This window comes from Lutra lutra, chromosome 17, assembly GCF_902655055.1.
Source record: "Lutra lutra chromosome 17, mLutLut1.2, whole genome shotgun sequence".
In the NCBI taxonomy this organism is placed as follows: domain Eukaryota; kingdom Metazoa; phylum Chordata; class Mammalia; order Carnivora; family Mustelidae; genus Lutra; species Lutra lutra.
In genome coordinates this window covers 6,971,271-6,995,505 of record NC_062294.1, presented here as the reverse complement: position 1 = coordinate 6,995,505, position 24,235 = coordinate 6,971,271, and the positions used below count along the sequence as shown (strand labels likewise).

Genomic DNA, 24,235 nt, shown 5'->3' with positions numbered 1-24,235 from the left:
AGGCGCAGCGGGCGGGAAGAGCTGCTGAGAAGACAGTGCTGGCGATGACTGGCTGCAAGAGACCCGCGCGCGGCGTGGGATCGGGCCCTTGAATGTGGCGGGAGCTTTGAGGAAGCCACATCCCAGACCTGTGGGGCGACTTTTCCGCGACTGCCACACGTCCCAAGGTACGGATTTGGCGCTTGGCCTCAGGTGAGGGGTGGCGGACGACTGTTGAATCTGGGGTAAGAAGGGATAGCGACGCTTGCACATGACGTCATATCCGCCCTCAGTGGGGCGGAGCCTTAACTGGATTACGTCCTCTCCGGAGCCCCCCCACCAGTTGTCACCTGATGGGCTGCTTGTGCTTTCCGAGGCATGGCTTGAGGCTCTGCCCAGAGTTGGATGTTTTGATTTTTTTTCTTTTTTTTTTTTAATCGGGTTGGCTTCCGTATTTTTTCCGTACATGCGGTTCTCGTGTTCTTCCTTATGGCCCAGTGGCAGATCCTCAGTGTAAGAGGAGATCTACAGAAAAGTATCCTGAAAGAGTTCTTTTTTGTCATGCGTTCGTTCATTCAGCAAATGTCTTGAGCACCTGATATGTGCCAAGCGCTGTGCTACGAAGAGCCAGAAGTAAAAAGAAATTAGATAGTCACGGGGAATCAGCTGGGTTAACGCAGGGTTTTATCAACCTTATTGGTGAGATTGAGTGCTCCTACCAGAAGTCTGTAGAAAGGCATTTCGCAAACTTTACCCGGAATTAAGAATCTTCTGAGGCATTCTAAAAATGCAAGATCTCAATTTTTTTTTTTTTTTAAGGTCTAGGGGTGCCTCGGTGGCTGGGTGGGTTAAAGCCTCTGCCTTTGGCTCAGGTCATGATCTCAGGGTCCTAGGATCGAGCCCCACATCGGGCTTTCTGCTCAGCAGGGAGCCTGCTCCTCCTCTCTCTGCCTGCCTCTCTGCCTGCTTGTGATTTCTGTCAAATAAATAAATAAAATCTTAAAAAAAAAAAAAAAAAAAGCAAGGCCTAAAGCCCTACCCGGTGCCCGCCCACCTCCCAGTTCAAATAGATGGGGCCCGGGAATCTGCATTTTTACAAGCTTCCCCCCAAATCCAGTGTTTTCAATGACAGACGTTGGTTTAATATATCGCTGCTGGGCCCTAATTCTCACCAGGGTGCTTACGTCCCCAGGCACACTTAGGGATATAGCCATGAATAACCCAAACGTAGTTCCTAAATCTAGTGGCTCAATATTGTAAAGCAATACAGTAATCAGTAAACAAGATAATTTTAGGTAGTTCTGTAAAAACAATAAGCAATGGAAGGTGGGGAGTTACCTTTAGAATGGGTGGTCAGAGTAAGTCTCTCAGACTAGAAGGCATTTAAGCTCAGACCTCACTTACAAGAGCCACACATGTGAATAGCATGAATAGCAAAAACTTCTAAGCCGGGGGTAACTGCAGGTACAATGACCTGTCTCAGGAAGGATCCTTTTGTACTAGAGGAACTCGAGGCCAATGTAGCTAGAGCTCAGAAAGCCAGGAAGAAAGCGGTAGGTCTGGGGAAGGAGGCAAGAAGCAAACGCAGGGCCTTGTAGACTGTGGTAAGGATTTTAGTTTTGACATTAAGGGAAGTTGGTCCTGTATCTGGATAAGAAAACAAATCAGGCTCAGCTTTCATGATCTTGATTCTCTTCTCACATTCTTAATTCGATTGTTTTACTCCTTCTTCACAACTCGTTATAGTTGATTTTTGTTCTAACTGCTACTTTCAGTACCTTAAAATCTTGTTGACTATCATTATCTTTTTTGGAAGTGGGCAGTGGTGATAGATTATATGCAGCGTTCAACAAACACTCAAATGGTAAAAATAAGTCACACCCTGGATTCTTGTAGAGGGGTACTAGAGGCATCCTTCACCCTGTTCCTTGAAAGCCCCAGGGCTTTTGCACTTGCTGTTCCCTCTGCCTAGCAAGTTCTTCCACCAGCTAGCCATGTGGCTCACTCTGTCCTTCAAATGTCCCCTTCTTTTTTTTTTTTTTAAGATTCTATTAATTTATTTTGACAGACAGAGATCACAAGTAGGCAGAGAAGCAGAGAGAGAGAGAGAGGAGGAAGCAGGCTCCCTGCCGAGCAGAGAGCCCCATCCGGGGCTCCATCCCAGGATCCTGGAATCATGACCTGAGCCGAAGGCAGAGGCTTTAACCCACTGAGCCACCCAGGCGCCCCCAAATGTCCCCTTCTTTATGAGGACTGCTCACTCCACCCCCATATCATTCCTATCTCTATTCCATTCTCTCTGCAGCATTTAATCACATTTTATGATTTTCCTATTCCCTCTCTCTCCCCACTAGAATGGATGCTCCATACCACGAGGGAGTTTAGACTTTGCGGTTAAAGATGTCACTGTCCCCAATGCCCACAAAAGTGCCTGGTACACACAGGTGCTCAGATTTTTCACGCGAATCAGTCCATGAACGAATGATTTACTTACCATTACCATCAAAAGATCAAAATACTCTAGCCAATCAAGTAGAGAGATGACTAATTTTTAAAACCTCCACAGCATATTTAAATATACAGCATAGGGCACCTAGGTGGCTTAGTTAGTTAAGCATCTGCCTCTGGCTCAGGTCATGATCCCGGGTCCTGGGATCGAGTCCCATGTACAGCTCTCTGCTCAGCAGGGAACCTCCATCTTCCTCTGCCTGCTACTCCGCCTGCTTGTGCACTCTCTCTGTCAAATAAGTAAATAAAATTTTTTAAAAAATTTTAAGTAAAAATAAGTATACAGCTTAAGGAGAAAATGGTTAAAATCTTCCTGTTGAAACACTCTTCGCAGAGTGCCTAAAAAAAGGTAAACATTTGGGTGTTTGACCTACAAATCAAAATCCTGGCTAAAAATAGGCTAAAAAATTCAGTTAAGTTAAACTTTTGTATTTGGTTCATACTTTGTTGTGCTGTTTTTGTTTTTATTAAAGTGCCAAAGAGATGGATGAAACCCTTGCTGAGTTTATCAAGAGGACCATCATGAAAATTCCAATAACTGAAATGATGTCAATCCTCAAAGCCTGGGATTTTTTGTCTGAAAAGCAGCTGCAGACTGTAAACTTCCGGCAGAGAAAGGAATCTCTTGTTCAGGATTTGGTTCTGCTCTGTGAGGTAACACTGAGGGAAGCAGGGAGCCTGCTTCCCCCTCTCTCTCTGTCTGCCTCTCTGCCTACTTGTGATCTCTCTCTGTCAAATAAATAAATAAAATCTTAAAAAAAAAAGTTAATAAAAAACTAAGAGGTATATATAAGTATTATAATTGATAACCATTTATATACCTAGATACAAATGTATAAATATTTATATATAAATAAAGATGTTAAACAGTCTTTTTTAAAAAACAAAAAATTGGAAACAGCTCTACGTAGGAGAATAAATAATGACACATCCGTATAACAAAATATTCTTCAGACGTTAAAATGGATAAACTAGAACTTTACGTACAACATTGAGAAACACTATATACATGGAAATGTATGTCGTAGGGCAGCGGTTCTTAATTAGGTCAGTTTTGTCTCCCGGAGAACACAATGTCTGACGATGTTTTCGTTGTGAGACCTGTGGGAATGCTCCTGGCTTGTAGTGGGTCGAGGCCAGAACGTTCCTTAACATCCTAGGACAGCCTTCCACACACAGAGTTGTCCGACTAAATGTCAGTCATGCCCAGGTGGGATCCCCTGATGCAGAGGAAGTTTAGAAGGGTACCGCTGATCAAAAAACGAAACAGGAGGCTGGTAGGGGGAGAGTGGGGAGTGCCTGGACAAAGACACTCGGCAAGACAGCATAGACTGGACACAGTTCCTCAAGCAACCCTAAAATTACTGTGAATGGAGCAGAACCAAACCATCACCACGCTCATGAAATATTTTCTCTTTTCTTTCAGGAGAGGCGTGCAAGTATCCATGACGCTGCCCTTTTAGACATCATTTGTGAGTGTCGGTACTTTGTAGTTACCCTTCCCCAGTCCCGCTTCTTCCTTTTTTTTTTTTTTTTTAAGATTTTATTTATTTATTTGAGAGAGTGAGCAAGTGAGAGAGATGGAACAGGGGACGGAGCAGAGAAAGGAACAGAAGAAGAGGGAGAAGCGGAACTCCCTGATGAGCAGGGAGCCCCACATGGGACTCGATCCCGGGAACTTGGGATCATGACCTGAACCGAAGGCAGACACTTAACTAGCTGAGCCACCCAGGTGCCCCTGAAGACCCCAGTCCTGTTTCATAAGTGAGGCCGTTCTGTACGTAAGGGCTGATTCTTCAGTCAGGTGGACCTAGTTTCGGTCCCTCCTGTGTCACTTACCAGTCCCGTGTCCTTGGCCTGAGTCCCATCACCTTGCTGAGCCTAGACTCCTCCTAAGTAAAAGGAGAAAGCAGTCATACCTACTTCACACGGCGGCTCAGAGGCTTAAACAAGATAATGCTTGGAAAGCTCTTAGCACAGTCGTTGGCTACCGGAAGCACTTAATAGATATTTGTTAGGCTTTGTTTTGTTATTAACAGAACTTGAAAATATATTTACAAGAATTTTTTCTTATTACAGTGTTTGTTATCTCCCCTCCCCTTCCCTTTCTTTGGGTTTTTCCCTTTGTGTCCTAGTATTCTTTTCTGTATTTTTTTTAAGACGTCTACTCTCCTCCTCAGGAGGCACCAGAGTATAGGGTCTAAGAACATAGGCCCCAAGGCCAGATTTCTTGGATTCAGTTCGTGGCTCTATCATTGTCTCCCTGTGAGTCCTCGGGGAGGCTGTTGACATCTCTGTGCCTCAGTATTGTCATTTGACAAACCATGTCATAATGATGATATTGCATAAGGTTATGATGAGGACGAAATAAGACTCCTGGTCAAGTTCTTAGAACAAAGCCTGGTATTTACTAATGATTATCAATTTACATTAACTACTTTCTGTGACCTGGTGTGTAACAAAAATCAGCTTTATGTTTGGCTCCAACTATGAAATAACTGAATTCATTTACACATATGCCTCTGGTTAAGTCTAATTTTCAGGGATTGGATTATACCTAGACCGTATAAGGTGGATCCACGTAATTCCCATTTCTCACATGTTTGTTCAAATATCCATTGAGCACCACTATGTGGCAGGCTGTGTGCTAGGTGCTGGTGGCTCCAACAGGTTGATTCATTCTCTCTTCAGAGGTCACCATCTTCTGGAGGAGACGGGTTGCTTAATCACACAAATGCCTTCTTGCAGACGGTAGCAGGTGCTGTGAAGGAGAGCATAGAGGGGTTCTGTGAGAGCAGAGTGGGATCTGCCACACTGAGGGTTTGGGGAAGGCTTCCTCGAGGACATGAGCTGAGAGCCAGAGGTTGAGTGGCATTAACTAGGCATAGAGGAGAAGGGAGGTTAAGGAGCAGGGGCAAAGGGCACAGAGCTGGAAGTCTTGGAGTAGGAGGGTTAAGCAGAGGAGTGGAAGGAAGGCGGGAATGGGGAGCTCAGGGAGGGGTCAAACCAAATGAGGCATAGGCAGGCAGATGCTATGGAGACTTAGAGGCCTTTCAAAGGATTTCAGCCTTTATTCTAATAACTCAAAGCCTTGTAAAGATCTTGAGCAAGAAAGAATCAGGTTCTTGTTTTTCCAGAGCTCATGGTACAGAGACAGAGACCAGGGAGGATGGGAGTGACCTACAGGAGTCTGTTAGAGCATCTGAGCAAGAGGGGAATGTAGCCTGGGTGAGAGGGTGATGGGGGTGGGGGACGGAGAGAGCGGAATGGGACCAAGAACTACAAGGATTATAGTGGACCCGATTTGCTGGTGGCTTGGTCATGGTGGAGTGGGTGGGAGGAAGGTGGCTTCAGGTAGTGGTAAGTGCTACAGAGGAAACCAAAGCAGGGTGGAGGGCATGTGGGTTTGGGCAGGGGATCGGGATAGGCCAGTCTGCATAGGTGGCCTGTCAGTAGAGACCAGAATGAGGTGTACCACCCAGCTAGAAGACGAGGGCTCCTGACAGAGGGAACAGCCAGTGCCAAGGCCAGTCATGGGGAACGCATCCTCCCTGTCATGCTGGGAAAGTGCCATGGTCTGGGGAGTAGAGTCATGTGGAAAGAGGAGAAATGGTCAAAGTGTGAGTAAATGCCAAATCTTGACTATATCACTAATTCTTCATGATTTATTTTAGTTGTCTGGAGAAAATTAAATCCATATAAAAGTTATGTCTTGAATAAAGATGTATACAACCTAATTTGTAAACTACTAGTGTTTTCTCTGGTGTCATATTATGTTGAATACATGCTTAAAATATGTATTCATAAGTTCTTTCCTCGGGAGTTCTAGGATATAATAGTAATCAGCTCTTCCCCTCTCTCTCAGATACTCAGTTTCATCGGCACCAGAAAGTTTGGGATGTTTTTCAGATGAGTAAAGAACCAGGTAATGCTTTCCATTTTTTTTTTTTTAATTTTTTAGTAATCTCTATACCCAGCACAGGGCTCGAACTCACAACCCCGAGATCAAGAGTTGCATGCTTTTCCAGCTGAGCCAGCGAGGCGCCCCCATGTTCTCCATTTTAAACTAAACATCTGTTTTTGATATTCTGGGAATTTTAAAATGAAGAGCAATATGTTCCTCTTAAATGTCTCTTCTTTCAAATGAGTAATTTCAAAATTGCTCTTTTGTGGGGAAAATGAGAAATATATTTGGTGATGCTCTGAGGTATCGGTTGGTGTGACTTGATCACTGTAGCTCTTTGAGGTCACGCAAAATGCTCACCTTCAGTGTCTTTGCAGATGTATTTCTTGAACATTGTACTCCCTTGATTTGCCTTTATTTTTCTTTTCACTCTGACAGGTGAAGACATTGACCTTTTTGATATGGAACAATTCAAAAGTTCATTTGTGAAAATTCTTCAGAGAGCATTAAAAAACGTAAGAACAAAATTTACCTGCATTTCCATGAAATTCAATGTCAAGGCATCTGCACAGGTTTTTTTTTTTATGTGTAAGAATTTTAGTTAGCAATATTCTGTGTGCCCTCCGCCGTGATGGAACTGTCCTGCATCTGCACTGTCTGGGACACCGGCTAGTAACCGCACGAGGCTGCGGAGCACTTGAAATGTGGACAGTGTGACGGAGGAACTGGAATGCTAATCTTAGGAAACTATAGTGAATTTTCGTGCAGTAGCCATGGGTGGCGGGTGGCTCCAGGACCGTCAGTGCAGCCTAGCACACCCGTAGTATCTTCAGCTGCCATTCCACTTCCACAAGTACCACCGAGTATCTTGTTTTTTCCCTTTTGAGAGAGAGAGAGTGAGGGGAGGGGCAGAGGGAGAGGGAGGAAGAGAATCTTAAGCAGGCACCACGCCCAGCACAGAGCCTGAGGCGAGGCTCAATCTCAGAATCCTGAGTCTTGACCTGAGCTGAAATCTAGAGGAGTCAGATGCTTAACCGACTGAGCCACCCAGACACCCCACCACCAAATATCTTGTTGTAGGTTCAGGCAATCATTTTTTTTTAATAGCCTCCCTTACCTCATTCTCTTCCCACTCTGGTCTGCCTTAGTCCTCCTTGCATAGCAAGACACTCCCAAAAACCTGTCCCAGTCACCGTGCTCTAGCTATCCTCTGGGGAATAGTAGCGTTCCCTCTCCACACACCAACTCCCTGACTGGGGCTTCCCATCTCTTCAGCTCACCCTCTATGACTTCTGCCATACCTCTACCTACCCCCTTGTCCCTGGCCTATTGTCCCATCTCCTTTCTCACAGCGTCCCTTCTGTGTGAGGCTGGAGTCCGTCCCCTGCAACCCCATAAGGCCCTTGCTTTGCCGTTCTCTGTTCTGTTTCACACTCACAGTCTTCTCTACTGTTTATAATCATGCTCAAGTCTTGGCGGAAGGACATCCCCTCTCCGTCCTCATCCTCGAGCTCTGTCTTTTCTACAACACTCTTGGAGGGAAATATTCTTTTCTTGCTCCTGATATGTTCACTGGCACAGTGGTGCTGGCCCCCCTTTACCGTCCCCTTCACCTTTTTCTGGCAGGATCACTAACTTGGCCTGAAGAAGAGCCGTCATGCCTACTGGGACACCTATTTTTCTCTCTTGCCCCGGGTCCGGCTTAGCCCCTGCACGGGAGGCTACCCGGAGTCATTCTGTCAGTGACCATATGGGCAGCTCTGCCTGACTGGATTCCCCTATCTGGAGGGTCATTTGCCTGCAGGTGGGAGCCCCATCAGTGTCTCGGTAATAGGCGTTGGCCTCCACCTACCAACTCTTTTGCCTTATTTCTTGGTGGGTCCAGAAGGACAGGAGAGAGATTGGCCCCCTCAGAAACCTTTTCAGAAAGACCCTTTAAAAGGGTAATGTGTCCTTGCCAGCTTCATGCTTCAGCCCCTCGCATTCAGGCTCCTGCTCTCACCTCCGTATCGAAACGGAGTGTGAAAGACAGTGATTCTTGTATGATCCCCAGACCAGCAGCATCAACATCACCTGGGAACATGTTAGGCAAATACTTGGGCTCCCTCAGACACAGTAGGAGTGGGCCAGAGCCCTCTAGGTGATGCTAATGCCCGCTCAAGTGTGAGAACCTCCCTGTTAAGAGGGACCAGTGACGTCACAAAATCCCATGGATGGTTCTCTTTCAGCAGCAGCGCTGATTGCAAACACCTGTGCATGCCAGGCCCTGGGCTAAGCCCTTGCCGGTCACTAACTCACCAAACCCTACTGATAAAGCAGGGTAGGTCCCAGTGGTGCGCGTCAGAGCCAGGGTCGAAATCTAGGCAGGTGGCTTGAGCTCATGCTCTTCACGTCTACACTGACTGGCTCTCACAGCTCAGGCTCTGCCGTGCACCAGTCACATAACATCAGTTTCTCATGCTCAGGAAGGTCACGCCGTCAGAGAATCGGCCATCGGACCCCTTGATCCCTAATGTTTTTCTTCTGGCCATCCTGAACTGCTCTTCATCGTCTCCACGACCAACCCTTTTCCTTTCCTTCTGCCCTTTGCTAGAGCATTCCCCAAGCTTCTGCAGTCTTCCCCATGTGAGTTTCAGCTCTGGGAACTTAATTGTAGCGGGAGAGAGGAGGGAGGAAGAGATAGAGTCATTCGCCTCTTCCCTTTGAGAACCGAATGAGTTGTCCCAACACCATTTGCTGACTGATGTAGTTTTTTCCACTGGTTTATCATCATTGGATCCTTCTGATTCGTTCATGCTCTTAGAGTCTATGTTCTACTCCTGATCTGTTTCTCCTCATTTCTGCTCTTGCACTCCTGATCCACTGCTTGCCTCTCGGGCGTTTGTCTGAAGCTCCAGTCAGACTGAACCAATCTTCAAGTTCTTGAACTTGCCATAGGCTGTTCCCTCTCCTTGGAACAACCTCCACCACCTGGCCTTTGCACAGCTCATTCCTTCCTTCCTCCCTTCCTCCCTATCCTTCTGCCTCTACTTAACTAGGTCTCCCTCAGGGAGTCTCCCTGACCCACCCAGTTGGCAGTTCCCCTATCACCATACTCCTCCCACTTCCTGCTTTTATGGTTAGTCTTCCTCCCTACTCATAGTCTCCCTGAGAGGAAGCCGACCATCCTGCTCCCCTCTGACACGAGTGAGCGAGGGCGAGCGAGGGCGGAACAAATGCTGGGAATGAATGGATGGGGCACATTCTTTGCAAAGTCCTCATCCCTTTAATGCTGTAGTTTGTAAAATACTTTAATAACCATTAAGGCAAGGCAACCCTGTCCCTACCCGCAATTACTCTTCTTTACCAAAAATGTCCTGACTATTCTTTTTTTTTTTTTTAAAGATTTTATTTATTTATTTGACAGAGAGAGATCACAAGTAGAAAGGCAGGCAGAGAGAGAGAGAGGGAGAGAGGGAAGCAGGCTCCCTGTTGAGCAGAGAGCCCGATGCGGGACTCGATCCCAGGACCCTGAGATCATGACCTGAGCCGAAGGCAGCGGCTTAACCCACTGAGCCACCCAGGCGCCCTGTCCTGACTATTCTTCAAGATGAACCTTAGAATCATTTTTATCAAGTTTACAAAACAAAATCATCATCATTTTGAGTGTGGGTCCACTTTGATCTGTAAATTAATTCAAGGATTATTGTGAGCCAAGAGAAGGTATGCCTCTCCTTTTTTGGGTTGGTTTTTTTTCTCTTTTGTGAATAAGCACTCTTTGCTACTCTGTTCCTAAGTTGATATTTTTTATTATATTACTTGAAAAATATTGTTACCATGAAATTACAGACTTTTCAGAGATTAAAGGAGAGTCCCATCTGGACTGTGGGTATGGCATGTGCCCCTGCTTTTCTTTGAACAAAGAGCCTTACTGGCACAGAATCCCAAGCCAGCTGTCCATAAATGGGGATAGATGGTCTGGACCCTTGTGGAAGCAGCCTCTATAGAAGCCGAACATGACCGGCTAACTCCTCCTGAGAAACACTCGCAACAGTGTTCCCGCCCTGTTCACCCCACATCAGAAGCCTAGAGAGACCTGCTCACTTTCAGTGCCCTCTTCCCCCTCGACAGTCTTTCCTGCCCTTCTCTTTGGCACCAGGAACTTCTTCTGTCTGAACCCCACGCCTCCTGCCCCAACCATTCTAGGAGAGTGAAATGCTCCCACATCCTCCCGCTTCAATGGCCACGTATTTCAGTTGTGAGATTTCCTCTTTTATCACCGCTGTGTTCTAAAAGCTTTTGCCTCCTGAATGAATTTCAGGCAGACTAGTGAGTGGGAAAGGCTGGGAGAACAAAGGAGCTTTTTTTTATTAGTCACGTCTTCCTGCTTGAAAGGCGACAAAGGCCCACCACCCTGTGTCTTCTCTGTCTCCCCTGCTCAGAGCTAGCCCACGTGTGCTAACCCCATTTCTCAGTTGACCGGGGACTCCCAGCTCGACTTCACTTTCCTCATAGCTAGCAGCCCAAAGGCTGATGCTGGTGACATCAGGCCATGTCGAGTCTCCGGGACTGAAAAGTGACTTTCCTGCTGCTGTAGGATAAACATCTTAACCTTTCTATGCCAAGGACCCCTTTTGCTGTTAGTGAAAGTTACAGACGACTTCTTACAAAAGTATTTTAAATGCTATAATAAAATACATAGAATTGTAAGGGAAACCAACTATATTAATATACCATTATTAAGATATTAAAATACCAAGTTGTGCTAATTCATGTGCTTCTTTAATAACAGTAAATGATCTCACAGTAGGTCTAAAAACAACTGGTTTCAAAGTAGTGATGGGCATAAATGGTATTTTTGAGGTAGGCTCAACAGTTATAATGTGTCAAGAAAATATTTGGGATTTCTACAGATAACAAAGTAACAGGTCCCAACATTCTACTGTTTTGTTGCCTACCTTCACAACTGAAGGAGATGCTCCATTTCAGTTAGTTCAGAGGACACCCTGAATTCTAAGCAGGGACTGCAGGTTAAGAACTTCCTGCCCTTGAGCCGATTGGGTAGAGAAGCTGGTCTGAGAGGGAGCTGAGAGCCTGCCTGGGGAGCGATGGGCGGAGCTGCTACAGGGATGGGATCCAGAGCCTTTGAGAGTGTGTGTGTCTCTGCACTCGAGAAAAAGAGAGAGAGAGAGAGAGACTAACTGTATATCTTAACCACGTTAAACTATTCAAAATACAGTGTTCTTAGAAAACTTACAGAGAGGGTGGCTCAATGGTTAAACGTCTGCCTTCAGTTCAGGTCATGATCCCAGGGTCCTGGGATCAAGCCCTGCATCGGGATCCCTGCTCAGCAGGAAGCCTGCTTCTCCCTCTCCCACTTCCCCTGCTTATGTTCCTGCTCTCACTCTCTCTCTTTCTGTCAAACAAATAAATAAAATCTTTAAAAAGAAAATAAAACTTACAGGAAAAGAAAATACAAGCTAAAAAATATGTTTCAATTGTAAAAAGGTAGTACATTTACTCTCCTTTTTGTACCTATATATCATGTAGTTTCATATGATAGTCTGTACTAAATATATTAGTATGGTTAAATATGTAGCAATTCTGTTCGTTGTAAGCTTCATTTGATTCCCACACTAAACTTGTTTGTGGTATGTCAGTATCTTGTGGGTCATGGCCAGTTCTAACCAATTTATGGCCAGAGTACCCTGGCCAGCAGGACAGTCCCAGGTTAACCAAACCTCTTAGGACTCTTGGCCAGCAAATGTCCCAGTTAAGCTTGAACAATATTTATCTGAGCTAGCCTCAATGAAAAATGCTTTCTCCTGGCTACTGAAGGATGATATCTATTAAGGTAGTTTCTTGGGAAAATAGTCAAGGTCTACATTTGGGCCCTGGCGCTTAGGGGATCTGAATGTCCTCTTTACTAGAAGAATGTGAGACAGAATCTGAAAGCCATCTGGGCCAGGATTATACTGACTCTGTGAATATCCTCTTAGCCCATTGATTTTTTTTTATTTGACCTTTTTTAGATCATAGAGCCTTACGAAAATTTTGATAAGTGGTACAGCACCTCTCTCCGGGCAAGTATATACTTAGACACATGTGCCCAACTCTATATCCAATATAAGGAGGACACAGAGCTCTTTAAACTTCTCCATGAGGCTTTACTTCAGCTATCCTCATTCTGGGCTACAGAGATTACCTGAATATGTTGAGTGCAACCAGTTTTCTCCCTCTGGTAAAATTGTGCCCTCCACATACCGCATTCGATCTCAATTGGTCGGGCTTTGCTTTTATAATGTGACACAAAGAGGCTATTCCGAATCAGACCCTGCCCTCTTCCATTCAAGCCAGCAAAGGTCCACTGAGTGCCTGTTGGGGCCAAGGGCTATGCTGCTCACTGGGGAAGGTCAGACAGCTCCAAGCACAGCACGCACTCCGAGCAGACTGCACCCCTGACTGGGGAGGGTTCGTTGTCTCATACCCTGAGGGAATATGGGAAAGCAGCCAGATAAAGAGTGGGCAGCTTTGGAATAACTGACTTCTTTGCTAATGCTGGAAGCTACACTGCAGCCTGCTTTTTCCCGGAGTCAGGTACAAGGAGAAGGAAGTCAAGAGGTGTGGGCAAGCCAAATGCACCTGTCTCAGATGCCTCCCATCAGGGTTCTGACCTCCCTGGGGGAAGCTGAATCAAGGGGAAGCTAAGAATCTAGGAATAGGTTATTAAATTCCAAAACCAACTGGCAGTCACATTTAGAAGTTGAGAAAGATCTGTGTTTTATCCATGAAATAGAATTTTCTATATTCTTGCCATATTACTTTAAATTGTTAAGCATCTGAGTTAAATGCATACAAGCATTAAGATAATATATTTGAGCCCATTACTACATAGAAATCTTACTATTAAATTTATAGTGCACAATAGGTCTGTGTTTGATGCTGAAAAACGTTCATTATTAAACAGGTATGTCATTTGTTAGGCTGCCTTATTTCATAAAATCATACGTATCAGAGAAGAGTTCTTTAGAGACAAGCCCAAGAAATTGTTGAAAAATTGTGATACCCTGATTGTAGGATTTAAAATTTGTTTTCCCTCCAAAAGACTCTGCAAGGCATAAATGTGTCTTTCCAAAGCAACCACAAAATCTTCTCCCAAAGATCCCCCAAACACTGTAATAAAAAGTAGAAAGACTGCTGGGTCTCAGCCTATGTCCAAGGTTACAGCAACATCCTTCACCCCTAAGGAACGCTTGCTGGTGCCATATATTTTTTCTTAATGTGAATTTTCTTTTTCTTTAAGTAATCTCTCCACCCAATGTGGGGCTCCAACTCCTGACCCTGAGATCAAGACTCCCATGCTCTACCAACTGAGTCAGCGAAGGCCCCTGGTGCCACAGACTTTAATTAGGAAACTTAACTCTTGTTTTCTGTTTTTTGTTTTTTTTAAGGTGACGGTCAGTTTCCGAGATGCTGAGGAGAATGCCGTATGGATTCGAATTGCTTGGGGAACACAGTATAGAAAGCCAAACCAGTACAAACCTGTCTATGTGGTGTATTACTCCCAGACTCCCTACGCCTTCACTTCCTCTTGTCCTCTGAAAAGCAATATGCCCCTTCTGGGTCAGGTAGGGAACCAAGTACCCTAGGCTATAATATTTTTATTATTCTTATCCCAGAGGTTTGCATAGGGTTAAACTGCTCAGTAAGCATTTTATATAAAATGCCACATGTAATTCCTGATTTCCTAAAACGAGGAGCAGAACCTGTTCTACTAGTGGGAGCGTTGTACAAGCACTGGCTTGGAGCTGTTACTGTCCTTTCACCTAGAAGTCATGTGTGCCTGACGCAAAAATTCAACCAAAATTTCAACCAAAAATTCAACCAAATATTATAGATACTATAAATATCGGGCTATAATACTATAAATGTTGGGTAATCCTAATAGTCTTTGCAAATTTTCGCTTCCAGGCGCTGACAGTTGCCAGCAATCACCATAAGATTGTGAAAATGGACCTCAGAAGCCGGTATCTGGACTCTCTGAAGGCTATTGTTTTTAAACAGTATAATCGGGTGAGCCTATCAGTGATGCTCTTTCAAGTTTACACCTCCCTTTTCTGGTTCACACTCGACTTAGACACGTCTGAGCAGGTGGGAAAGTCCACCTCGGACAGAAGGAGATCGTTCCAGATATTACTGAAGTGGAGAAGGCTTTCAGTGAGTTAACATGAAAGGAAGTCATAGTGCCTCACTTTCCTCTTGTTATAATCGCATTCTGTTTTATGCTGTTCCCTGGTCGTTAGAGTTTATGTTACAGATCCCCATTTCCAAGTCAGCTATTCCAGTTAGAATTTATTTTATCTTTAGAGTAACTCGACACTATCTTTCGAAGCTGATTATATTATTCGATTATGCAAGAGAAAAGTCGATTTCATTTTTGTCCTATCAGTCATACAAGTGATACAAGAGTTAGAAGGAAAGGAGAAAGCACTGGTTTATTACGAAGTCCCATAATTAATCTGTTGGTTTAAATTATTTGAAGGCATTATTTCCTTTACTGTTAAGAAGGGATCTGCCCTTACAGACTCGGTCATTTTTTCCTATGCATGGCAACACTGTGCTCACGTGCTAAGACTTCTGTAGGTAGATTGTTAATGCTCTGGGTCTAACTTTGAGCCCTTAGGTATGTTACACTTATGTATTTTCATCTGTCCTAAGTAGAAAGAAGTGACAGCTCTCTGCCAGCCACTCTTTAAAGAAAAAAAATCTAACATAAAGTTAGTGGTTTTCACCCACAGCAACCACTGCTCTTACCCACCACCCTTCCACCTGTTCTGCTGTGACATTTGCATCCCTAGGATAATTCACACTGTCACGCACTTAATTATGAAAACATCGGCCGCAAAGGGAAAAACGATTGAGAGACGGACTTCAGTAGGAAAGTGATTTTTCCAGGAGGAGCCTTGGGGAGTACTTCACAGTGATGAAGACAGATTTATAAAGCTGAAGCAGCACATTGCAAACCCTACCCAGGATTCCTTTAGCTTTTGCATTCACCACCCGGGCTTCATCCAGATCCATTTTTATGCTAACAAAGGACAGAGCTCCTCATTCAAAACAGGCATGTTGCTGGCCCAGCAGTCTCTGCCAGTCTCCTGTCTGGGAGAAGTGCTTAACTCAGCCTGGATGTGGCCTCAAATCTCTTTTGGTTGAAAAAAATAAATAAAGATTCGACACACTGTTAGGTACTAAAACCATTTATTACTCATGTTTTAAGATGTTAAAATCAGGCAAAGATTCATTTTTTTTTTCTTTCTTTCCTTCTTTTTTTTTTTAGACCTTTGAAACTCACAACTCCACTGTACCTCTGCAGGACAGAACCCTGGAGCTGGATATACACAGTATGTGTGTTTTAAGATAAAACCGAAATCATTCCTTTCTAGGTTTCTGTTACTTGGTAAAACATTTAATCACTCGAAGCCGGATTCAGAACTACCCACTGCTTTCAGAAAAAATTGAAAATTAACTTTCTGTTAAAAAGATAAACTAAGGGGCTCCTGGGTGGCTCAGTCGGTTAAGCGACTGCCTTCTGCTCAGGTCTTGATCTCAGGGTCCTGGGATCAAGTCCCATGGGGCTCTCTGCTCAGCAGGGAGTCTCCTTCTCCCACTTCCTCTGCCTCCTTCCACTTGTGCTCGCTCTCTCACTATCTCTGTCTCAAATAAAATCTTTTTTTTTTTTTTAGATTTTTTTAAAAAATGTTTTTATCTGTCAGAGAGAGAGAGCACAAGGAAGGAACGGCAAGCAGAGGGAGAAGCAGGCTCTCTGCTGAGTAAGAAGCCTGATGCTGTGCTCAGTCCCAGAACCCTGGGATCATGACCTAAGCCGAAGGCAGATGCTTAATGAACTGAGCCACCCAGGTGTCCCTCTCTTGAATAAAATCTTAAAAAAATGGGGCGCCTGGGTGGCTCAGTGGGTTAAGCCTCTGCATTCGGCTCAGGTCATGATCTCAGGGTCCTGGGATCGAGCCCCACATCGGGCTCTCTGCTCCACAGGGAGCCTGCCTCTCTGCCTAGTTGTGATTTCTCTCTGTCAAATAAATATTTTAAAAAAAAAAAAAATCTTATAAAAAAAAAAAATTTTTTTTTTAAGAAAAGGGATAATAAGCTACCATAGGTTCCTTTTAGAATTTATGAGAGCATCAAATAATAACCCTTAAAAACAAAAATTAACTAATAGTCAAGCATTACTGGTGTGCCAAGCACCACACTCAAAACACTTACAGGTATCACTTCCTTCGTCTTCATCATAGTCCCCTGAAAAATCCCTGTTTAGCAGACAGCTGGGTTTCAGAACAGGTTAGTAACTCGCTAGGCGAAGTTCCACATCTAGGAATCGCCAAAGCCAAGCATAAAATTCCAATCTGTCGGAGTCTGGAGCCCCAGCTCTGAATCCACTGGATAAACTCTCTCTTGAATAATCAGAGTTGGGGCTGTGTCGTTGCCCGCAGATGGCAGGAGTCTCTCCGTGGAAAACCCCGGAGGAGAAACTAAGAAACTTCCGGAGCGGACCAGAAAGTTGAGAAGAGTGGTGGGGTACAGTCTAGATTTCCGGAAATGAACATTTTCCTATCTCTCAGCAGTGATCCGGCAACCGAATGCAATGGCACAGCAATTAGGAGTAAACATTTTTATGACCTTCCAGTGCTTGCAAGAACGGCCAGTGACTTCACATTAAGAGAAAACACAAAAGTGTGTGCATTTTATAATCCCAGTTTAGAAAATATATATCTTTCTATTCATTAAGAAAAAGGCTAGACAGAAATTTATTTTTTTTATTTTTGATTTTTTTATTAACATATATTATTAGCCCCAGGGGTACCCGTCTGCAAATCGCCAGGTTTACACAGCTCACCGCACTCGCCATAGCACACACCCTCCCCAGTGTCCATAACCCAACCACCCCCTTCCTACCCCCTCCCCCCAGCAACCCTCAGTTTGTTTTGTGAGATTAAGAGTCTCTTCTGGTTTGTCTCCCTCCTAGTCCCATCTCGTTTCATTTTTCCTTCCCTACCCCCCAAACCTCCTACGTTGCCTCTCAAATTCTTCATATCAGGGAGATCCCATGACAATTTAAGATTTTATTTATTTGTTTGATAGAGATCGATCACAAGTACGCAGAGAGGCAGGCAGAGAGAGAGAGAGAGAGAGAGAGAGGAGGAAGCAGGCTCCCTGCAGAGCAGAGAGCTGATGCGGGGCTCAATCCCAGGACCCTGGGATCATGACCCGAGTGGAAGGCAGAGGCTTTAACCCACTGAGCCACCCAGGCGCCCCATGGAGATCATTTGATAATTTAGACAGAAATTTATTAAAATGTTAACAGTGCTTTCTCTGCCTTGGTAGAATTATGCAGGATTATTTATTTTATTTACCAGCCTGCACTTTGCAACTTTCCTACAAAAGGAATTACAGCAATCAAGAGAAGAAACAGTAAACATTGGGGCGCCTGGGTGGCTCCGTGGGTTAAAGCCTCTGCCTTCAGCTCAGGTCATGATCCCAGGGTCCTGGGATCGAGCCCCACATCGGGCTCTCTGCTCAGCACCTGCTTCCCCCTCTCTCTCTGCCTGCCTCTCTGCCTACTTGTGATCTCTCTCTGTCAAATAAATAAATAAAATCTTTAAAAAAAAAAAATGTGGCCTGAACTCTTGTGAGCCCATTAAAAAAAAAAAAAACAGTAAACATTATTTTTAAATGAGGCCAACAAATTGAAAGCTTAGGAATAGAGGAGGATATTTTATGGCTGAAATACATTTCTAATACCTGTTTTCTTTTGAAATCTTCCATTTATAGTGGATTCACGGATCATTCATGAAAACAGAATAGAAAAAGAGAGAGTCCAGAGAGTGACTCAAGAAACTTTTGGAGACTATCCTCAACCAAGACTAGAATTCGCACAGTATAAGGTGGGACATTGCTATAAATGTGAACTGCGAGTTATCCATATGTTTTTAAAACTTTAAGTGGAAAACAATTATGAGAAATTCTTATCTTCCTTTATCACTCTTTTCTTTTTTTTTAATTCCTTTCCTAATTATTGAATAGAGTTGACACATGATGTTATGGTAGTTTCGGGCATACAGCAATTCTGTACATTACTCAGGGCTCACCACAATAAGCGTAGTCAGTATCACTTTAATTTTGTATGATGAATTTATGAGTTAGAATGGATTCTTTATCATATTGATTAAGTGCCTCTGTTAACAAAGGAGACTTTTAGAAATCACTACTTTGCCTTTTTATTTTATCTTACATATTAATTCAGTTATGCGGAACTGGCCACAATCTGTATTTTTGAGGGGAGAAAATTGCAGGCTATACCTCTAGTCCATCGACACCTAGAGCGACACTTACACGTAGTCAGTGCCCACAAATACTCGTTGAATAAAAGAGTGAATGAATAAACATGTCATAGCCCAGTCGGCATCCCAGGAGAAAAACCAGTAGCCTAGTCAATCCTACAAACCTACCTCACTCCAGAAGTATGCTGCTGTCCACCAGTAGGCCCAGCTTGGGGAGCAAGCCCACTCCCCCCATTAGAAGAATTCAAGGTTTATGTCACGATTACTTAATCTAATATTTGCGCTCATACTCCTAACATCCGCCCCCCATAAAATCCTTTCTGCTTAGCAGCCCCTATAGCCACAGGCAGTGCTTTAAATCCATCATTGATTTGATCACTCAGGCCCAATACCTCTTTTCTTTGATTTGTTCTTTTAGTGGGAAAAGTTTGTATCTTTCACTTTGGGCTCCCTACATGGCAGTTTTGACCCAGTTCCTTTGAATAGCCCATACTCTAAGACACTGGTTCCCTAATGTGGTCTCTGGACCCACCATATCAGCATCGCTTGAGAAGGGTAAGAAATCAGATTCTTGGCCCCACCTGGTCCTCCTGGATCAGGGACTCTGGAGTGGGACCCACCCATCTGTTCTCACAAGTCCTCTGGCTGATTCCGCCTGCTGAAGAGAACCACTGATTGGGAATAAGAATCTCCAAGAATCTCCCCATATATACAGTTTAGAATATCGCTACTCTGTAAGTCAAGGCATACATTGATTCATACCTTCTTCGAATTTTCCCTACCTTTTCTATTTTGAAAAATGCCAAACCTTCAGAACACCTGGAAGGATATCATAATGAACACCCACTTCCCCTTTGCTTCAATTCCCCACCTGTTAAGGTTTTGCCACATTTACCTACTTTTTGTTGATTTATTCTGCACCATTTGCAACAGTCACAGACATTACTAATCCTCTAAATATTTCAGCATACTGCCTCTAAATTTTAAGAGTCCCTTTAAGTTAAAAAAAAATGAAATGAAAATCTAAGACTCAAGTACCTATTAAAGCATCAATACTTGGCTATTTTATGATATTAAAGGATTGGTAGATTGTTACTAATTTTTTTAGATGTGATAAGGTTATGGGGGTGAAGTTTTTTTGTGTGTGTGTGTTTTTTTTTTTTAATTTATTTGACAGGCAGAGATCACAAGTAGGCAGAGAGGCAGGCAGAGAGAGGAAGGAAAGCAGGCTCCCTGCTGAGCAGAGAGCCCGATGCGGGGCTCGATCCCAGGACCCTGGGATCATGACCTGAGCTGAAAGCAGAGGCTTCAACCCACTGAGCCACCCAGGTGCCCCTGGGGGTAAAGTTTTTAAAAAAGAGGTCTTCTTAGGTCTTTTTGAGATACATGCTGAAATATTCGCCATTAGAATAGTATCGTGTCTTGCATTTACTTTGGAATAATCCAGTGGTGATGGTCCATAAGGAGCAGGGAGGTGGGAAACAAGACTAACTGTGAATTGATTGTGGTTTCAGCTGGGGGATGTGCACACAGGCTGTCATTATACTGTGCTCCTCATTTTTGTGTACTTCTGAAATCTTCCATAATGTAAAAAGAAATCATGGTCGTGACTCAGAAGACATGACATTTTTACATCAAAATGACAGATTACAACAGATAGTGGTGATTTGCCATTAAGAATGCAACAGGAGGGCGCCTGGGTGGCTCAGTGGGTTAAGCCGCTGCCTTCGGCTCAGGTCATGATCTCGGGGTCCTGGGATCGAGTCCCGCATCGGGCTCTCTGCTCAGCAGGAAGCCTGCTTCCCTCTCTCTCTCTCTCTCTCTCTCTGCCTGCCTCTCTGTCTACTTGTGATCTCTCTCTGTCAAATAAATAAATAAAATCTTTAAAAAAAAAAAAAAAGAATGCAACAGGAACTGGGTATTTACCCTAAAGATACAAACGTAGTGATCCGAAGGGGCACGTGCACCCGAATGTTTATAGCAGCAATGTCTACAATAGCCAAACTATGGAAAGAACCTAGATGTCCATCAACAGATGAATGGATAAAGAAGATGTGGTATATATACACAATGGAATACTATGCAGCCATCAAAAGAAATGAAATCTTGCCATTTGCAACGACGTGGATGGAACTAGAGGGTATCATGCTTAGCGAAATAAGTCAATCGGAGAAAGACAACTATCATATGATCTCCCTGATATGAGGGAGAGGAGATGCAACATGGGGTAACCAAGAAGAGTAAATGAAACAAGATGGGATTGGGAGGGAGACAAACCATAAGTGACTCTTAATCTCACAAAACAAACTGAGGGTTGATTGGGGGGAGGGGGGTTGGGAGAGCGGGGGTGGGGTTATGGACATTGGGGAGGGTATGTGCTATGGTGAGTGCTGTGAAGTGTGTAAACCTGGCAATTCACAGACCTGTACCCCTGGGGATAAAAATATATTATATGTTTATAAAAAATAAAATTTAAAAATAAAATAAAAAGAAGTTAAACTTAAAAAAAAAAGAATGCAACAGGATGTGATGAGCACTGGGTATTAGGTGCAAATGATAAATTGTTGAACAACAGTACATCTGAAACTAAGTATGTACTTTATGTTGGCTAATTGAATTTTAAAAAGAAGAAGAATGCAAACTAGGGGGTGCCTGGGTTTGGCGTCTGCCTCTGGCTCAGGTCCTGAAATTGAGCCCCACATGCTCCGTGTAGGCATCAGGCTCCCTGCTCAGCGGAGAGTCTGCCTCTCTCCCTCCCTTAGCCTCTCCCTCCATTTCATGGTTGCATGCTCGCCCTCTCTCTCTCAAATAAACGGATAAAATCTTAAACAGGGACTGCAAACTAAACGCTCAGGTAAAGGTCCCCAGAGGGTCGAACTCACCTCCTAGGTCCCTGTGTGTCAAGCACCAAGGTGTTTTGTGTGTGATATTGTTTGACACACTGGTTGCCTTGTGCATTTGCAGTTCGCAAATTAAATGGTCCGCACCCCCCAATCTCTGTATTTCTTGATGACAAGAATTAACGAAATGCAGACCTCATTTCATTATAGTTTACCATTCCAGCTGATATATTAAGTAATTATTTGTAAATGTATGTGTTGACAGCTTGAAACAAAATTCAGAAGTGACCTCAATGGAGACATCTTGGCAGAGAGAAAAGAGCCCCTCCGGTGCCTAATAAAGTTTTCCAGCCCGCATCTCCTGGAAGCTTTGAAAGCCTTAGCACCAGCTGGTAAGTAGTCAACTTATCTTACAGAATTAACAACACACTACATTCGATCCTCTGTTTTTGCTGGCTGATTACCTCTGAGCTTTCTCCTGGCTCCCGTCCACTATCCCCTCTTGCCCTATTTTGCGTGTTCGGCTTCCACACCTCATGGGGGTCCGTGATCCACCCTCGAATCTCGGCCATTGTTAAACTGACTCCTTCTCTTTTCTTTTTTTTTTTTCTAATTTCAGGTATTGCGGATGCACCGCTTTCTCCATTGCTTACTTGCATACCCAATAAAGGAATGAATTATTTTAAAATTAGAGATAAATAAGATATATGTAGTTTTGAAAGCACAGCATCTCTTTGACTCTTTCCTAGGAATTTCAGTCAACAGCTAGCTGGATAGTTTCTGTTTATGAACTTGTGTTTTAGGAATTAATTCTTGAAATTGACACTTCAGAAACATTCAGTATAATTGTTGGGACTGATTCTTTCCTCCTCCACTATGTACCGTCTCCCCCATATCCTGCAAAGCATAGCACTTGTGGGCCTTTAAAAAGTGACTTGTCCTTTTTCTCACTCCTATCTCCCCTATGTCATGGAGAGATCAGGTTCTAATTGCTTGTTTCCAAGGATTTTGTCTGAAACCTTGGATCCTGGAAAGCAGCAGCAAGGAACCATCCTCAACTCAAAACTTTCTAGGAAGATCATAAAATTGGTCCATTCAAAAGTAGAGTTGGGTCCATGAGGTTATTGCAGGAGGTAGCATATCAGATGATTCAGTAATATAAAATAATAGTTTCATTGTAAACATGATACATTCTATAATCTGTTTTATGATACACTCGGACTCACCATACTATCTGATTTGTGAATAAAGATTGCAAAACTGGTGTATCAGTTACTTTTGACGGAAATTTTTCAGTGATCATCTCTAAATAATGTGTCCTTTTTAAATAACATTTCAAGGGGCGCCTGGGTGGCTCAGTGGGTTAAAGCCTCTGCCTTCGGCTCAGGTCATGATCCCAGGGTCCTGGGATCGAGCCCCGCATTGGGCTCTCTGCTCAGCAGGGAACCTGCTTTCTCCTCTCTCTCCCTCTGCCTGCCTCTCTGCCTACTTGTGGTCTCTGTCTGTCAAATAAATAAATAAATCTTTAAAAAAATAAAATAAAAATAAAAATAAATAAATAACATTTCAAAATATAGATCCTATTTTGTTCCACAAAAGATTTGGGGTATAAAAACATATATTACAATGATGATAAAATGAAAAGGTGAGGCACTCTGGGCAAATAGGAAAGCAAACAAAAAGCAAGGAAGACAGAATAAAGCCAGAGATAAAATAGCCATGTAACAGCACACAGGTCAGGTGCCTCCAGCTGCTAGAAAGTTGAACAGTTAGACTGAAGTCAGCCAGTGGTCAAAACAGAGAAGAGAATACCAATTTGTGAATGAAGATATTTAAAAACTGGTACATTTGCTACTTTTGATGAAAATCAAAACCAGCTTAATATACAGATATGTAAATACAGTCAGTGAATCAGGGCTGAACAGTGCTCTATAATGTAATGGTATTGTCTATAGATTACAGATATGGGAAGAATACATTTTTAGACATAATTAGCAAATGGCATTGACACTTCCATTATCTCAGAGTAGGCACTGGGTCTGCAGGGGCTCAGTAATGCTAATTTCTTTGAAGACATAGACATGGTATCAAGCATCTGTCCCTATGTGCACACATGTGGTAGGCATTTTTGCTTGGTGCCCGAAGCCCTCTATTAGGTCTGCACAGAGGCTCTGCAGGTTCCTAGCTGGATTCTCACAGGCTCACAGCCCTCCTTGGTGCTTGGCAGTGATATGCAGTTAGAGCCTGAACAAGGAAGACATTAGTCATAATATCCAGCCATAGTAGAATCATTTGAGGCTGTACCCTACGGCCCTCTCAGACAGAGGTACCTACTTAAGGAAATGAGAATACATGGAACTCTTTATCTGTTATATACCTGATGTTCAGTCGGCCCTCAGTTCTTCTTTAGGAGGAATAATTCTTTTTTTTTTTTTTTTAAAGATTTTATTTATTCATTTGACAGAGAGATCACAAGCAGGCAGAGAGGCAGGCAGAGAGAGAGGAGGAAGCAGGCTCCCCGCTGAGCAGAGAGCCCGATGCGGGGCTCGATCCCAGGACTCTGAGATCATGACCTGAGCCGAAGGCAGCGGCTTAACCCACTGAGCCACCCAGGCGCCCCGGAATAATTCTTTAAATAGATACAATTTGGTGTATTCCATGGAGGAGGT

General features: G+C 43.7%; 1 protein-coding gene across 1 annotated transcript; it reads left to right on the top strand.

Moving 5' to 3' along the window:
* The first annotated feature begins 10 nt into the window (after positions 1-10).
* Positions 11-22,849, top strand: CENPN (centromere protein N). Its single transcript, XM_047711166.1, has 11 exons — positions 11-167; positions 2,961-3,141; positions 3,914-3,959; positions 6,353-6,412; positions 6,830-6,906; positions 13,822-13,998; positions 14,342-14,443; positions 15,708-15,771; positions 18,218-18,330; positions 21,832-21,958; positions 22,186-22,849. Exons 2-11 carry the CDS (start codon positions 2,971-2,973, stop codon positions 22,266-22,268), a joined length of 1,020 nt encoding a protein of 339 aa, XP_047567122.1. The 5' UTR covers positions 11-167; positions 2,961-2,970; the 3' UTR covers positions 22,269-22,849.
* Positions 22,850-24,235: the final 1,386 nt, after the last annotated feature.

What these genes read in the sequence shown, in the direction of transcription:
- CENPN (XM_047711166.1), top strand. Translation starts at nt 2,971, where the DNA reads ATGGATGAAACCCTTGCTGAGTTTATCAAGAGGACCATCATGAAAATT. An exon ending in TCAGATGAGTAAAGAACCAG is followed by an intron (nt 6,413 to 6,829) that starts GTAATGCTTTCC and finishes TCACTCTGACAG; the next exon opens with GTGAAGACATTGACCTTTTT. An exon ending in TTCAGAGAGCATTAAAAAAC is followed by an intron (nt 6,907 to 13,821) that starts GTAAGAACAAAA and finishes GTTTTTTTTAAG; the next exon opens with GTGACGGTCAGTTTCCGAGA.